This window comes from Phyllobates terribilis, unplaced genomic scaffold (genome assembly GCF_046119375.1).
Source record: "Phyllobates terribilis strain yellow unplaced genomic scaffold, ASM4611937v1 Scaffold_181__1_contigs__length_3860067, whole genome shotgun sequence".
Classification (NCBI taxonomy): Eukaryota; Metazoa; Chordata; class Amphibia; order Anura; family Dendrobatidae; genus Phyllobates; species Phyllobates terribilis.
In genome coordinates, this window is record NW_027362941.1 from 3,218,162 (window position 1) to 3,234,057 (window position 15,896).

Consider the following 15,896-nt stretch of genomic DNA (forward strand, 5'->3'; position numbering starts at 1 on the left):
TGGATTAGGTGCCTCCTTCTCGGTATCCAAGTTCCACCAACGTCTGCTGGTCCTTGGTAGTGCTTTCTGGCACAGGTACCTCCTGCTTAGTAACCGAGTTCCAGTAACATCAGCTGGTCCTCGGTAGTTCCATTGGCTCTTGTACCTTCTGCTACCCATACGGGTTCCAGTACCGTCAGCTGGTCCTCGGTAGTACCATTTGCTCTTGTATCTTCTGCTACCCATCCGGGTTCCAGTACCGTCAGCTGGTCCTCGGCAGTGTCTTTGGCACGGGTACTCCCTCCTGCCCAGCCTGGTTCCAGCACGCCAGCTGTTTCCGGGTAGTGTCAACGTCACTTTGCCTCCAATGCGTTGTCCTGTCGTGTTGCGGTCGGGTTAGCCGACTCTATGGTGCCTGCAGTTTAGGTGACTCCTATGTGGGCTGCGGGATCTGGCAATGAAGGCTGGTTCCATAGTGCCAATAGGACAAGCACCCTCTGTAGGACTGTGGGTTTTGGTAACTGCGGCCGGCTCGCGGCCTTGAACTTTTTTTTTACATGGGTACCTTCTGCTACCCATCCGGGTTCCAGTACCGTCAGCTGGTTCTCGGCAGTGCCTTTGGATTAGGTGCCTCCTTCTCGGTATCCAAGTTCCACCAACGTCTGCTGGTCCTTGGTAGTGCTTTCTGGCACAGGTACCTCCTGCTTAGTAACCGAGTTCCAGTAACATCAGCTGGTCCTCGGTAGTTCCATTGGCTCTTGTACCTTCTGCTACCCATCCGGGTTCCAGTACCGTCAGCTGGTTCTCGGCAGTGCCTTTGGATTAGGTGCCTCCTTCTCGGTATCCAAGTTCCACCAACGTCTGCTGGTCCTTGGTAGTGCTTTCTGGCACAGGTACCTCCTGCTTAGTAACCGAGTTCCAGTAACATCAGCTGGTCCTCGGTAGTTCCATTGGCTCTTGTACCTTCTGCTATCCATCCGGGTTCCAGTACCGTCAGCTGGTCCTCGGTAGTTCCTCAGCTTTCTTGTACCTTCTGCTACATTTCCAAGTTCAAGCTTTTTGAAATGGTTCTTGGTAATCACTCTGGATCTCCCTGACGAGGACCCTGAAGACGAGGACCCTGAAGACCAACCCTAAGAAGACGAGGACCCCGAAGACAATGACCCTGAAGACGAGGACCCTGAAGACCACCCCGAAGAAGACGAGGACCCTGAAGACCACCCCGAAGAAGACGAGGACCCTGAAGACCACCCCGAAGAAGACGAGGACCCCGAAGACGAGGACCCAGAAGACCAACCCGAAGAAGACGAGGACCCCGAAGACGAGGACCCCCGAAGACGACGACCCTGAAGACCACCCCGAAGAAGACCAAGAAGATGACCCTGAAGAAGTTGACCAAGAAGACAAAGAAGAGAAGACAAGCACCAAGATACAGAAAAACAAGAGACAGAAAACCAAGAAGCAGAAATACAAGAAGCTGCAGAACAAAAAGCGGAAGAACATTAAGCATAAGACTAAAAATCAGAGCAAAAGATAATATCTAAATTATAAGCAGAAGATGACTAAGCAGTGTATGGGGGTGAGTCCGTTCCTCCTCGTGGTGCCCCTGGAAAAGACCTGCTGCTGCAGGCCAAACTGAACGCGGACAAATCCTGTTGTAAATCTTTTGTGACGGGCAGAACGAAAGGTGTAATGTCCAACCTTTTATAGATAACAACTACAGGAATGCCTGTCACAAATAAGAATATGATGAAGAAGAAGAATATGAAGAAGATGAAGAAGTAGAATATGAAGAATGTAAAAAAAAGAATAATACGAAGAAGGTGAAGAAGAAGAAGGTGAAGAAGAAGTGGATGAAAAAGATGCTGAGGATGATGAAGGAGAAAGTGTGGGAGAAGTAAAAAAGAAGGTGAAGAGCATGGAAGTAGTGAAACATAAATATCTGACAAAATATAAAAATACTTAACATAGTTAATATTTCCGTAACTCAGAACATAATAAAAAAATAGTAATTCCTGCTATTCCATTTGACTGGGCTAAACCTCTATGCCTTTATTGTCTCCCCCACCTCCCCCAATACATTCTACATTATTCTTAGTTGTTTTCCTTCATGTAGAAATAACCTACAAGGAAAGAAAGGGTTTATTTTAATTCCGATATTTATGTCCCATTGACTTGCATTGGTTTCCGGTATCGGAATCGGCGATATCCGATACTTTTTCGGTATCGGTCCGATCCAATCCGATCCGATATTTCCCGATATCGGAAGGTATCGCTCAACACTAATCATGGAACGTTAAAGGATTCAAGTCCCCGGGAAAGAGAGCAATGGTCCTGAGACACTTGAAGAAACTAAAAACGGACATAGCCTTACTGCAGGAATCACACTTGGGGAGAGAAGACTTTCAGGATGCAGAAAACATGGGTGGGTCCGATATATGGATCTCCAGCACAAGGGAGGAAAGCTGGCACATTGATACTTATGAGCAAACACTTTAATCATTCTCTTATTCTACAAGAAGATGACTCGGAGGGAAGGGTATGTGGCAACATTTAGTGATAACAGGGCCATCGGGTACTCTGAGCATACATAACGTATATGCACTTAACACAAAACGAGGAATTTTTTAGACAATTAGAAACAAACATTGCTAAAGATAATGAAACAGACATAATAGTTGGAGGGGACTTTAATGGGGTTCCTAACCACAGGGAAGACCGGAAACAAAAACCAGGAAAGACTTTAATGATAGGGGAGAATGACGGACATAAGGACAAGCCATGGGAGGGTTCGGGTCTAAAAGACGTATGGAGGTTACAACATCCAAGTGAGCGGGAATTTACCCACATGATAGTTGGTCGCGTATTGACCAAATCTGGTTGAGTGACCCCCTGATTCCTAGAGCATATGAAAGTGTGATTGAAGACCTTGTGATATCTGACCACAGTCCAATCAGCGTTAAGATACAGGATAGATGTCAAAGAGGGACAGACATCTTGTGTCGGTTTCCGACGTTTTTACTTAGAGAGGAGAATTTTCACAGGATACTGAAGGAATGGTTGGTGGAGTTTGCAGAAACTAACAGAGAACATGAATTAAATGTCCAACTATACTGGGAAACAGCTAAAGCAGTTTTGAGAGGGTGCCTAGTGGGATATGCATCCACGTTCAAAAGAAGAACAACTGAGCAATATACTAAGACCAGCGGACTTTTGAGGGAAGCATACACAGCATTTTTGGCGGACCACTCCACCCTGACAAAAGAGATAGATATCAGCAAAAAAAAGAATTTGAGCTTTGGGCGGAGAGAAAAGAACAAATGACACGAGCACAACAAGAGGTAGATCTAAATAGGTTCGGTGGCAAGGCAGGGAAATTGCTAGCTAATCTGGCAAGGGGACATAGACCCCTGACATTAATCCCTAGCCTGAATAAAAGAACAGGAGGCACCACCTCAGATCCTGCGGAGATAAGAAAGATTCTGGGCGATTACTATAGAAACCTATATGATACAAAACAAGAGAAAGGGGGAGGGGGAGGGGGATGGTTAAAGAAGACTCAGATGCAAAGTTTTACTGAACAGGAACTAGAGCTTTTGAATGCAGAGATCTCGGTGGAAGAGGTTAAGATGGTGATTGGGGGATTGAGAAATGGCAAGGCCCCGGGACCTGACGCGTTTGTAGGAGAATTTTATAAGGCCCTAGGAGAACAAGTATCGCCGGTGCTGACGGCTAGGTTTAATGCAATAGTGGGAGGAGAGGAGTTATCTCAGTATGCCAATTTGGCCTACATCAAATTACTGCCAAAAAATGCCAAAGACTTAGGTGACCCCTCCAATTACCGACCGATATCGCTTATTAACCAAGACCTAAAAATGCTGTCAAAGATCATGGCTGATCGGTTAGCAGTGGTTTTGCCTAGAATAATTACGCCCCACCAAGTCTGCTTCGTGAAGCGACGGTCCGCTGTAACGAATATTAGAAAGGCCATGTTGATTATGGATGTGGTGAGAGGGGGACAGATAGGGGGTCTTCCAGCCATGGTCACACTAGATGCTGAAAAAGCATTTGACAACATACAGTGGCCATGGCTGGAACAGGTACTGGATGGAATAGGTTTGAGAGGTGCAATGCGCACCTTCATTCAGGGTCTCTACTCCAACCCCCAGGCGAGAATATATACACCTGGGTTTCTATTGGCCATCTTCCCTCTGAAGAAAGGAACGCGTCAGGGATGCCCGCTATCACCTCTACTATTCAACCTGGCTATAGAACCGCTATTGAGAGTTCTAAATGGTGGGGACAGTTTTGAAGGTATACCGATAGGGGGTAGGGAGATAAAGTCGGCACTGTTTGCCGACGATATTATCTTATTCATGAAAGATCCAAGAAAAGATCTAGGGAATACGCCATCTTTGATAGAGAAATTTGGAGATTTTGCAGGTTTTAAAATTAATAAAAAGAAATGCAAAATTCTACTACTTAATGATGAAGGGAAAAAGGAGAGGCGAGCCGACATGTGTGGGATCCCAATAGCGAAAGCATCTATTAAATATCTAGGGGTTCATCTGGGCCGCTCCGCAGATACAGTATACAACCTAAACTATTCGCCTCCAATATCCAAAATGGAGAAGCAATTGCAGGGCTGGAGGGGTCTGCCACTACCCTTGTTAGCAAGAAATCACTTAATTAAAATGATGTGCTTTCCAAGGTTGCTATACCCCTTACAGACAATTCCTTTACTGCTTAAATGCAAAGATATTCGTTGATTACATAAAGCATTCTCATCTTTCTTGTGGAAGGGAAAAAAAGTTAGGATTAGTTTGAACACTCTAATGCAAGCTCCTGAGCGGGGAGGGCTAAACACTCCTAATGTCAGAGCATACAATTTAGCTTGCCTCACCAGACACGTAATAGATTAGCTTAGGGGATCGGAGAGACATTCGGATATTAAACTAGAGGGCGAATTTTGTAGTCCTTGGGCCCTGGCCTCACTGCTACATTCCCCTATGTCATGTATTGGCCCGAAAATTAGAAACGCCATAATATGTCGCGACACGCTGTTAACTTGGAAAGCGGTACAGAAAAAGATGGGGCTTTGGTGGAAAGTGTCTAAATACTTGGAACCTTGGGCATATCCGAATTTTAAGCTGGGAAAGGAAAATAAACTCTTTAAGGAATGGAAGGAAAAAGGGGTGAGAAAGGATGAAAGATATCATGCATGTGACAGAAAAGAAATGGATGACTGAGAAGGAAATGGTGGAACGATTTAATCTCAGTCCCTTTCAAAGTATACAATACTCACAGCTTAAAGGCTGGATTATGAAAGATTTGTGTTCGATTGAGAGGGAGTTATGTAAAAATGTTATAAATAAATTACTAGAGGGTGATCTGTATGCTCTGAATGTATCAAGAATCTACGGCGTGTTGAGAGAAACACTATCCCCGACAGGCGAGCAAACAATTTTCAAGGGCTGGGCGAAACAGATAAATGACCCGGACATAGCTGATAAGATCCTACAAGGATAGGCAACAATGAAAAAAAACGTGATTAATGAGGCATGGAGAGATACCCAATTTAGGATTATTCATAGGGCCATTTATGGGTTCAATGTCCCGATTCAGGGGGAGGGTGGAATCCGACGGAGGCCCTGCCCGAAATGTCAAGAAGATAATACTGACATGTTTTACGGGTTATGGAGATGTAAAACAATTCAAATTTTTTGGAAGAGTATTAGGAGTCTGGTTAAGAGGATCTGGGGGGGGGAAATTGGCCATTAAATCCATACTTCTGGATTTTTCATTACAGAGAAGGGTTTGAAGGGGAGGATATAAGTCAACGGGGACGCAGACACACCCTAATACACAGTATCATGATCTTGGCAAAAAAAAGCATTCTACGAAATTGGATATCGGAGAAGGCTCCCTCCGTGAAGGAAGTGGTGTCCAACCTAAAACAGCTGATGCTTTTAGAAAAATTGGAGTCAGAAAGGCATAAGACCAAACTGACCGTGAAATTCTTTGAAAAGTGGAGACAATTCCTAGAAAGGAAATGCTCACAAGAAGAAATCGTGGGAGTGGTTCAGCCATTTGCTCATTCCGAGAGGTACTTATTAAACGACATTCAAGGCACTTTGGGGATCTTGAAGGTCTAGTTAGGTGGTTCCGGGACACTTGAAATCATGTAACATGGACAACAGGGTGGAAAAAAATAAAAACTAACAGAGTTGCTTGGTTAGATAAGAGTTTTATTTCAGGTATGGAAGACGTTAAACATTACATAAATTGCAGCATTTTGGGAGGGGAGAAGGGTAGGGGAGATTTTATATCTTTGAGTATTCATGTAAAGCTTTGATGTAAAATCTTTGTACTCATGAATAAAAATGATTGTTCAAAAAAAAAATTAAAAATGAACTTTTGGTTCGTGGGAAAACCTCTAAGTCTTTTTCCTATTGAAAAATAAGGGCTTTGTTTTTTGTGGGTAAAGTTGTATTTTTAATTGCACCACTTAATGTACCATGTAATGTATTTCAGAACTATGTGGATGACAGGAAAAAATTAACAAAAAAAAAACCAAACAGCGCAATTCCACAATTTTGTTTAATATGTTTGGTTAAAGCGAACCTGTCACCAGGTTTGGCTTATATGAGGTAAGGCCACCACCTTTCAGGCCTGATATACAGCATCATAAAATACTGTATATCTGTCCCCAACCGACCTGGAAGAGAAAAAGAGCTTTTATTATACTCACCTGGGGGGCAGTCTGGTCCGATGGGCGTCGCTCGTCTTGGTCCGGCGCCTCCCATCTTCCGACGATAGCCGCTGTCCTTCTTGCTTCATGTGGGTGACTAGGCCCTACATCATCCACAGTCTCTGCATTATCGCGCTCCGACGTACTTCCCTGCCCTGTTGAGCACTGCAGTACTGAGCTCTGCTTTTAGGCGCTGGGAAAGGTCAATGAGCCCCGGCGACTGTGCACCGCAGTACTTTGCTCTGCGCTCAACATGGCAGAGGAGTATGCCTGCGCAGGGGCGCGATGCATAAGAAACTGTGTGGATAACATAGGAGCGAGTCATCCACACGACGCAAGAAGGAGGACGACATCGCAAGGAGACACCCCTCGGACCGGACCGCACCCCTCAGGTGAGTATAATAGTAGCGCTTTTTCATCTTTCAGGTCGGGTTGGTGGCAGATAGACAGGATTATAGAATGCTGTATATCATGCCTGAAAGGTGGTAGTCTTGCCTCATTTCAGCCAAACCTGGTAACAGGTTCCCGTTAATTTAATACATATGTTAACTTTAACCAACCTGTGTGTCAAGACAGGTACCACATTTATACTGTATTTACCATGTAATGTATTTAAATACTTGTAAAAACTTTGTGGGTGGAATTGAAAAACAAAATACACAACTTTTAAGCATTCTTCTTTAGGCTATTGCTTTCAAAGCAATCGCTGTTCTATAAAAACATGATATGTGATCTATTTCAGTGGTCAGTACAGTTTGAGATGCCAAATTTCTATTGTTTTTAAATTTAAAAAAAATGTTTTTATGTTGGCATATTTTAAAAAACAATTTATTTTTATTTTTCTTCATCAATGGAACTGTGTGAGAGATTGTTTTTAAGCAATTTTCATAGGTACCATTTTGGGGTCCATACATCTTTTAGTGATGTTTAATATGTACAATTGGGATACCGTATTTCATAAAATTGGACGTTATGGACACTGCGATAGCAATTGTGTATTTTTTTACTTCAATTTTTTTATGTAAAAATGTGATTGGGGTGAAGGAAGGGCTTGGACAAATTGTTCTCGTTTTTGAATATTTTATTACACTTTTCACTCTCTCTTTACAGTAACACTAGGGAACTTGAACATGACATGATCGCAGAGTTCAGGAGGCAGGCAGAGGGACGGGAGCTCCCTCAGCCTTCAGTTCGGAGCATCCGCGATTATATCGCGGGGCCCGATCATTGCCATGGTGACCCGGGGTAATCATGACGTCCCCCGGGTCATCAAGCTACGGAAAGCAGCTGAGACCATGCTTATAGCATGGTCTCAGGAGCTTTCACTGTAGGTATAATGTACAGCAATGCTAGTGCTTTGCAATACATTATACCTGTGATCAAAGGGAAACAAGTGCAAGTCCCATAGAAGGATAGAAGGACTAAGTAAACAAGTTTTAAAAAAGTAAAAATATTTGTGGTAAAAATTTAATTATTTTTTCTTCACTGCAAAATAGTATAAAATTCTGTGACACATCTGTGGTGTCAATATGATCACTGCACCCTTAGATGAATTCATTGAGAGCTGTGGTTTGTAAAATGGGGTCAGTTATGGGGATTCTGCTGTTTTGGCACCTCAGGGGTTCTGACAATGTGACATGGCACCCTGAAACCATTCCAGCTAAATTTGAACTCCAATATGGCGCTTTTTCCCTTCTGAGTTTTGCACTGTGCCTCAAAAGTCGTTTTCGACCACACATTGTGTATTGGCGTACTCAGGAGAAATTGCACAACACCACTTGTGGTATGTTTCCCCATTTAGGCACATCAGGGGCACTCCAAATGCAACACGTGGTCTGCTCTCGATTCCAGACAATTTTGCGTTCAAAAAGTCAAACAGTGGTCTTTCCCTTCTGAGTCCTGCCGTGCGCCTAAACAATGGTATTCCCCCACATATGGTGCATCGGCGTACTCAGGAGAAAAAGCAAGACAAATTTAGGGGTCCATTTTCTCCTGATACCCGTGGGAAAAAAAAATGGGTCTAAAGTTAAATTTTGAGAAAAAAAAAATGTTAGTTTTTTCCTTCCACATTGCTTCAGTTCCTGTGAAGCACCTGAAGGGTTAATAAACTTCTTGAATGTAGTTTTGAGCACCTTGAGTGGTGAAGTTTTTAGAATGGTGCCACTTTTGGGTATTTTCTGTCATAAAGGCCCCTCAAAGTCACTTCAAATGTGATGTGGTCCCTAAAAAAATGGTTTTGAAAATTTTGTTTGAAAAATGAGAAATCGCTGGGCAACTTTTAACCCTTATAACTTTCTAACAAAAAAAAAATTATGTTTCAAAGATTGTGCTGATGTAAAGTAGACATGTGGGAAATGTTATCAATTAACTATTTTGTGTGACATATCTCTCTGATTTCAGGGCATAAGAATTCAAATTTTGAAAATTGTGAAATTTTCTAAATTGTTGCCAAATTTCCAATTTTTTAACAAATAGACGCAAGTGATATCGAAAAACTTTTACCACTAGCATGAAGTACAATAAAAAACAATCTCAGAATTAGCGGGATCTGTTGAAGCGTTCCAGAGATATTACCTCATAAAGTGACAGTGGTCAAATTTAAAAAATGAGGCCTGGTCATTAACATGCAAAATGGCTCGGTCCTTAAGGGACGTTTAATCTTGAAACTCATAAGAAACTATTATGGAAAATATGTTAGAAAATTGAATGATTTAATATATTCTAAAATAGTTGTGTCTATTTAGGTACTAGGCAATGATATAGAGATGAAATGGAGCTCTGTTTAACCCTTATTAGATGATGAAACAAAATCCAAAGCAATAAATGTTTACTTATCCCTTTCGGTTAATAAGACACTCCTCTTAAATGCTGTTGAGAATAATTCTCATATATCCATTAATGGGTACAAATAAATGGCATGTGTTAAAAATGTAGAAACACTGGAAAGACAATTGAGCGCAAAATAGGGCTTTAACTGGTTAAAATAAATGTAAAACAATAGCAATTTTATGCTCATCTTAATAAGTTGCAACCTGCAACTATATGAAAGCATGTAATAGCTGCTGCACAATCATGGATCAATAGACCAAACCTTGATACAATAAGGAGTTCAAAGGTTTTTCACTACGCTGCTGGTAATCCACGTGAAAAAGACGTCTCAAAACAAAAGATTCCAATAAGGATTTTTTATTTTTGTTTGTTACAAATTAAAATTCTACGCGTTTCGAAGTCTCTCCAACGTCTTCTTCAGGACGGGGTATATCCCATATTTGTTTTGAGACGTCTTTTCCACGTGGATGACCAGCAGCGCAGTGAAAAAACGTTTGAACTACTTATTGCATACATGTGTTAAAAATAACAGTGATACAAATGCAATAATGCTGAAATATGTTTGTTTTAGAACAAGCTTACTTTGAGGGATACAGCTGGCTGGTATAGTCACTAGGAGTACGTGATATGTAGTCAGCACAGGAAAGGTCTGCTAGAGAAGGAAATAAGTCCAAAAATGCTAATTAATGTGTGCTATATAGGCTGAAGGAAAAAACCCATTTAGGTATAGCCCCCCCCCAAAAAAAAACATAATTGTAATGTTACTGTACTTTGACAGTACAGAAGAAATACAAAATATGAAATTTTAAAGTAGTCAATTTAAAATTTTAAAAATAGTAGTAATAATTCAAGGAAAATTTATAAATAACTGCTTCACGTTGCAGAGATTTCCCTCACATGCATTTAAAAATCTGTCACAATTTCCCCAAAAGCAAATATAGAATTTTAATTAAGGATATGTTCAGGTCTTCACGTTTTTCTACACATCAAGGATACACCTGATGTATACCTCTAACAGGACAATAGGCCCCATCCACCCAGGCAATGTCAAGAGAGAGTGTACATACATACATACACACACATACATACTTTATATGCACTATACTGATATGCATGTTTGGAACATGACAAAAAAGAATACTGCTCTGAAAACTTGTTTTTTTTACACTAATAGAGCCAGTGGGTGATGCAGGTCACTGCCTACACAGACAAGTACCTACAACGCAGACTCAAAATAAGATGTGAACAGAACATGTGTAGCTATGTCAAATAATTAAAGTGGGAATGTCCCTTTGATCTAGTGAAAATTCTTCTGATATTTCATAGATTTGAAAACAGCACTTATTGCACTCTAAAGATTATGACCTACCAGCTACATCTTCCATCATGTAAAACAAAAAAGGATGCTCTATACAGCTTGTAAACCAGCAAGTTACTGCTAGAAAACATCTGTAAAGGACCTACAACAGTTTCAGCTGTCAAACACCAGAAAATTCTGATGGACCGCAGTGCATTAACAAGAAGTTAGAAAAATGTTAAAATGTAGATTCCAATTTGAATTATTTTGCCCTAATAAAAAGTAAACATGTGCCGACCTGTGAAAAAAAAAGAATAGCTACATTTTTCAATGGTTACTACAGTAGTTTTACATTTTTGGGGAGGTTTACAATAAGTGCTTTTGGTTTGCTATACTCACTTTCCCTGGCAATCACATGGTCAGAAGGAAGGTCTCCTTTCCGAGTGCTACTTTCACTGTTTGTCACTTGCCTTAAAAGAATAAAAAAGAATAGGCTATTAAAGTCAAATTTTATTGTTAGTTAATATATAAACGTTGGCTTATAATAACAGGGCATGAGACATTGAAATAGCATCTTGTCATTTGTCTATCAGAGTAAAAGTTAACTGGGAAACAGGAGAAGTATCACTCAGTTTTTAATTATTTTAAACATCCATTTAAAAAGGCATGGGAATATTATTTATCCCCTTGCTGGCAATTTTAAAACAAACAAACGTATAATTCAGATTTTTTAAGGATTTATAGTCAAGTTTGTCATATACAACCAATGTAGATTAATATGCAGCTTGTTCAAAAGGTGTGGATGCTAGCACTTAAAATTGCAATGTTTACCATAGTGCTCAGTAAAAAGGGACTTAGAACGTCAAGATGCTCTGAACAAAAAGTCCACAAGAAACAATACAATACATAGACACTTGATATAGAAAATGGATGATAACTGAAATGTATAGAAATACACATCCTCCTCATATTGGCACATACAAATTCATTGCGAGTTCACAGAATAGGTTTGTAATTTTTCATATGAAGAATACAAGTTACTATAGTGCTATTGCAAGACTAGCATAAAAGAGGTTTATTTTTTAAATGATTAACTACATATTTGATAACAAAGACTAATTAATACCATTACCTAAGTTTTCTTTGAAAGCATTTATAGTATCTGTGTATAGTATCCTTTAAGTATGATTTTACCAAGACATGAACATTACTTTATGTATAAAACAACTTAAATTTCAGATTCCCAGCAGTTGATTTTTTTAAATAGATACTTTTCACAATTACTAACCTTACAATTTCCTCTCCGTCAGTCTGCATTTTTGCTTTTTTGACCTGTATAAATAAATAAATAAATAAAATCAAATACAGAAAGAGAAAAAAAAAAAAAGTGTTATATTTATTCTTGGCAAAACTGCTCAGAGTTTAAAAGAAATGTTATAAGCAGGTTGTCCCTATATTTCTTATAAAAATGGCTTAAAATAGACATTACAGTCTAATATGTAGAATATATAAAACGACTTTAAAAGTTTTCCATTTCCATCCCCATGGCAATGTATAGTACCTTTACAGAAAACCCTCAAAAGAATTTTAAAAAGAGCTGCAAAAATAATGTCTTCAGATAAATCTCCACAGAAGGCAATGTGTGTCTATAGCGGGATACAAATGAGGACTGTGGCTTAAGTAATGTTGCTGGAGAGAAATTTGAGAACAATTAGAAGTTAATCCACATAATCGTAATGGAAATTTTCTTCCCAAATTCAGCGATGTACAGTTTTTGCCATTTTTAATGCAAATACTGTCTCGCTTTTGCTCATTCCACAATTAAAAAAACATTTAACATCGATATTCATTAACCCCTTCAACCCCGAGACAGTTTTCACCTTCCTGACCAAGTCTTATTTTACAATTCTGACCAGTGTCACTTTATGCGGTAATGACTCTGGAACACTCCTGTGATTCTGAGGCTGTGTGCCCACGTAGCGTTTTTCAAGCGTTTATGCTGTGGAATTTCCGCAGTGGAAATGCTTGTTAAACGCTAGGTAATCCGCACCCCATGGTCCCCAAGGGGATTCCGCATGTTCTATGCACATGCTGCGGATTTTTCGGCAGCGTTTATGCTGCGTACAAAAATCCGCAGCATGTCATTTAATTTTGCGGTAGTGCAGCGGAACTCCCGCCATTGACTTGCATTGAGACGCATAGAAACCGCGACTGTACATTTTTACAAGCGGCTTCTATGCGTCTCTATGTGCGGATGGTACCCAGTTCTGGAGGAGAGGAGACTCTCATCCAGACCTGGGTACCATTCTACCTGTAAAAAAAAAGAATAAAATAACAAATAAAGTTATATTCACCTGTCCGACGGCTTCTCTCTGAATGCCGGCATCGCTTGAGGACCTGCGGTGACGTCACAGTCATGTGACCGCAGGCCCTTCACCACTCTGTCTCGCGATATGCCGGCAGCCGGGAACCAGCCAGGAAGCAGCGCTGGGGCCTCGGGGGTGAGTATAGCTTTATTTGTTTTAATTTTTACGATTCACACTGTATAAATCCATGCTGTTTGCATGGATTTATACAGTGTGACCTAGTTGTCAAGCACTTTCCAAGTGATGCTATCGCCTGGAAAGCGCTTGTCAATCTGCATGCGGAAACGCATGTGAATCCGCATGTGGATTCCGCATGTATACTGCAGGAAAAACACATGCACAATCTGCATGCGTTTTTTCTGCCAGGGAGATGCAGAAATGCTGCAGAAATTTTCTGCTTCATTTCTGCATCGTGGGCACATAGCCTGAGACTGTTTTTCGGCAACATATTGCATTTAAAGTGGTAAATTTAGGATGATATTTTTTGCGTTTGTGAAAAATATCGGATTTTGGCAACATTTTAAAAATTTCGCAATTTTCAAACTTTTAATTTTTATGTCCTTAAACAGTTATATCAAACAAAATAGTTGATTAACATTTTCTCATGTCTACTTTACATGAGCATAACTTTTAAAACATTGTTTTTGTTAGGAAGTTCTAACGATTAAAAGTTGATCAGTAATTTCTAAATTTTCCATCTAACGGGTAAAGTTTCTCCTTGTGGAGAGTGACATGCAAGGTCTGGCATGCCAGTATGAGGAGACAAACACCTTGCATGCTCCCCTCTGGGAAATATGCAAATTGTCTCTTCAAAGAGGAAGAGGACTTGAACTCTAGTTCCAACTATTGGAAGTAGCAATCCCTCAAGTCATTATTGACATTTTAAGGAGCCTTGAAATATGACTTGGGATAAAAGCCAAATCAGTATCTCAATTTGTAGACAATGTTTCGAGATATTGCCCCTCGTTAGTATAAAGTATGAGATCTGATTTGGCTGTGGAGAGTGACATGCCAGGTCTGGCACGCCAGTAGACAATTTGCATAAATTTTCCATCAAAATTTACAAAACCAAATTTTTTTGTTTTTCACGGACCACATCACATTTGAAGTGACTTTGAGGGGCCTAAATGACAGAAAATACCCAAAAGTGAGACCATTTTAAAAACTGCACCCCTCAAAGTTCTCAAAACCACATTCAATAAGTTTATTAACCCATCAGATGATTCACAGGTGATTAAAGCAATGTGGAAGGAAAAATATGAAAAATGTACTACTTTTTCCCTCAAAAATGTTGATATAGCCCCAAATTTTTCATTTTCACAAAAGGAAAAACAGGAGAAATTGCAAATAAAATTGTATGGTCCATTTTCTCTTGAGTACGTCGATGCCAAATATGTGGAGGAACACTAAGTGCTTGGACGCACAGCAGGGTTTGGAAGAGAAGAAGCGCCATATTGTCTGGAATAGATAGCGGATGCCATGCCGCGTTCGCAGAGCCTCTGATGTGTCTAAACAGTGGAACCCCCCCCACAAAAGATCCCATTTTGTAAACTACACCCCACCAGGAACTTAAGTAGAGGTGTGGTGAGCACCTTTAACCCACAGGTGCTTCAGAGAATTTTATAAAGCTGAGATGTGAAAATGAAAAAATAAATTTTCCCTTGCAAAAATGTTGATTTTTCCTCATATTTTTCATTTTCACAAGGGTAAAAGGAGAAAATGGACCATAAAATTTGTTGTGCAATTTCTTCTGAGTATGCAAATACCCCATAAGTGGGCACAAAGCAGGGCTCAGTAGGGAAGGTGCACTAAGTGAATTCTGGAGCTCAATTTTGACTGAAATAGATTGCAGATGCCATGTCAGATTTGAAGAACCACAGACATGTCAAAACAGCAGAAAACCCCACAATGGACCCCAGGTTGGAAACTACACCTCTTGAAGAATTTATCTTGGGGTGTAGTGAGCATTTATAACCTTCAGGTGATTCACAGAATTGTATACATTAGGCTGAGTCAACTGAAAATTACAATTTTTTCCACTAAAATGTTGCTTTGGCCCCAAGTTGTTCATTTTCAAAAGGGATAAAAGGAGATAATAAATGGTACAATTTAACCATATGGAGTAAGCTCAGGGTGTGTCAGGGTTACTAGCGGGGTGCCTCAAGGGTCTGTCTTGGGCCCTATATTATTTAATATATTTATTAATGATCTAGTGGAAGGGTTGCATAGTAAAATAGCAATATTTGCAGATGATACTAAACTTTGTAAAGTAGTTAATACAGATGAGGACAGGGCACAGCTACAGGAGGATTTAGATAAATTGGGGAGTTGGGCCAAAAAATGGCAAATGGGGTTCAATGCCGATAAATGTAAGGTCATGCACATGGGAAAGAAAAACAGCAGTCACCCATACATATTAAATGGGAAACCGTTGGGGAAATCTGACATGGAGAAGGACCTGGGCGTCTTGGTTAACAGCAAATTAAATTGGAGTGCCCAGTGTCAGGCAGCAGCTGCAAAGGCAAATAGAGTCATGGCATGCATCAGAAGAGGAATAGGGGCATATGATGAGAACATTGTTCTTCCTCTGTATAAAGTGCTGGTAAGGCCGCACTTAGAATATTGTGCACAGTTCTGGGCTCCGGTGCTCAGGAAAGACATATTGGAGCTAGAG

The 15,896-nt window shown here is 40.4% G+C and overlaps 1 protein-coding gene across 7 annotated transcripts in view; it reads right to left on the bottom strand.

Annotated features, from left to right (window-relative positions):
- The window catches only part of EYA3 (EYA transcriptional coactivator and phosphatase 3), a 373,281-nt gene that overhangs the window by 232,081 nt on the left and 125,304 nt on the right, over window positions 1-15,896 (bottom strand). For 6 of the 7 annotated variants that reach the window (XM_073664988.1, XM_073664980.1, XM_073664983.1 and 3 more), the window contains 3 exons: window positions 12,145-12,188; window positions 11,256-11,326; window positions 10,142-10,211 (listed from right to left, as the gene is read on the bottom strand). In XM_073664988.1, the coding sequence (XP_073521089.1) occupies window positions 10,142-10,211; window positions 11,256-11,326; window positions 12,145-12,188 (185 nt within the window). The remainder of the gene's footprint in view (window positions 1-10,141; window positions 10,212-11,255; window positions 11,327-12,144; window positions 12,189-15,896) is intronic. The other variant, XM_073664982.1, reaches the window with a different exon arrangement.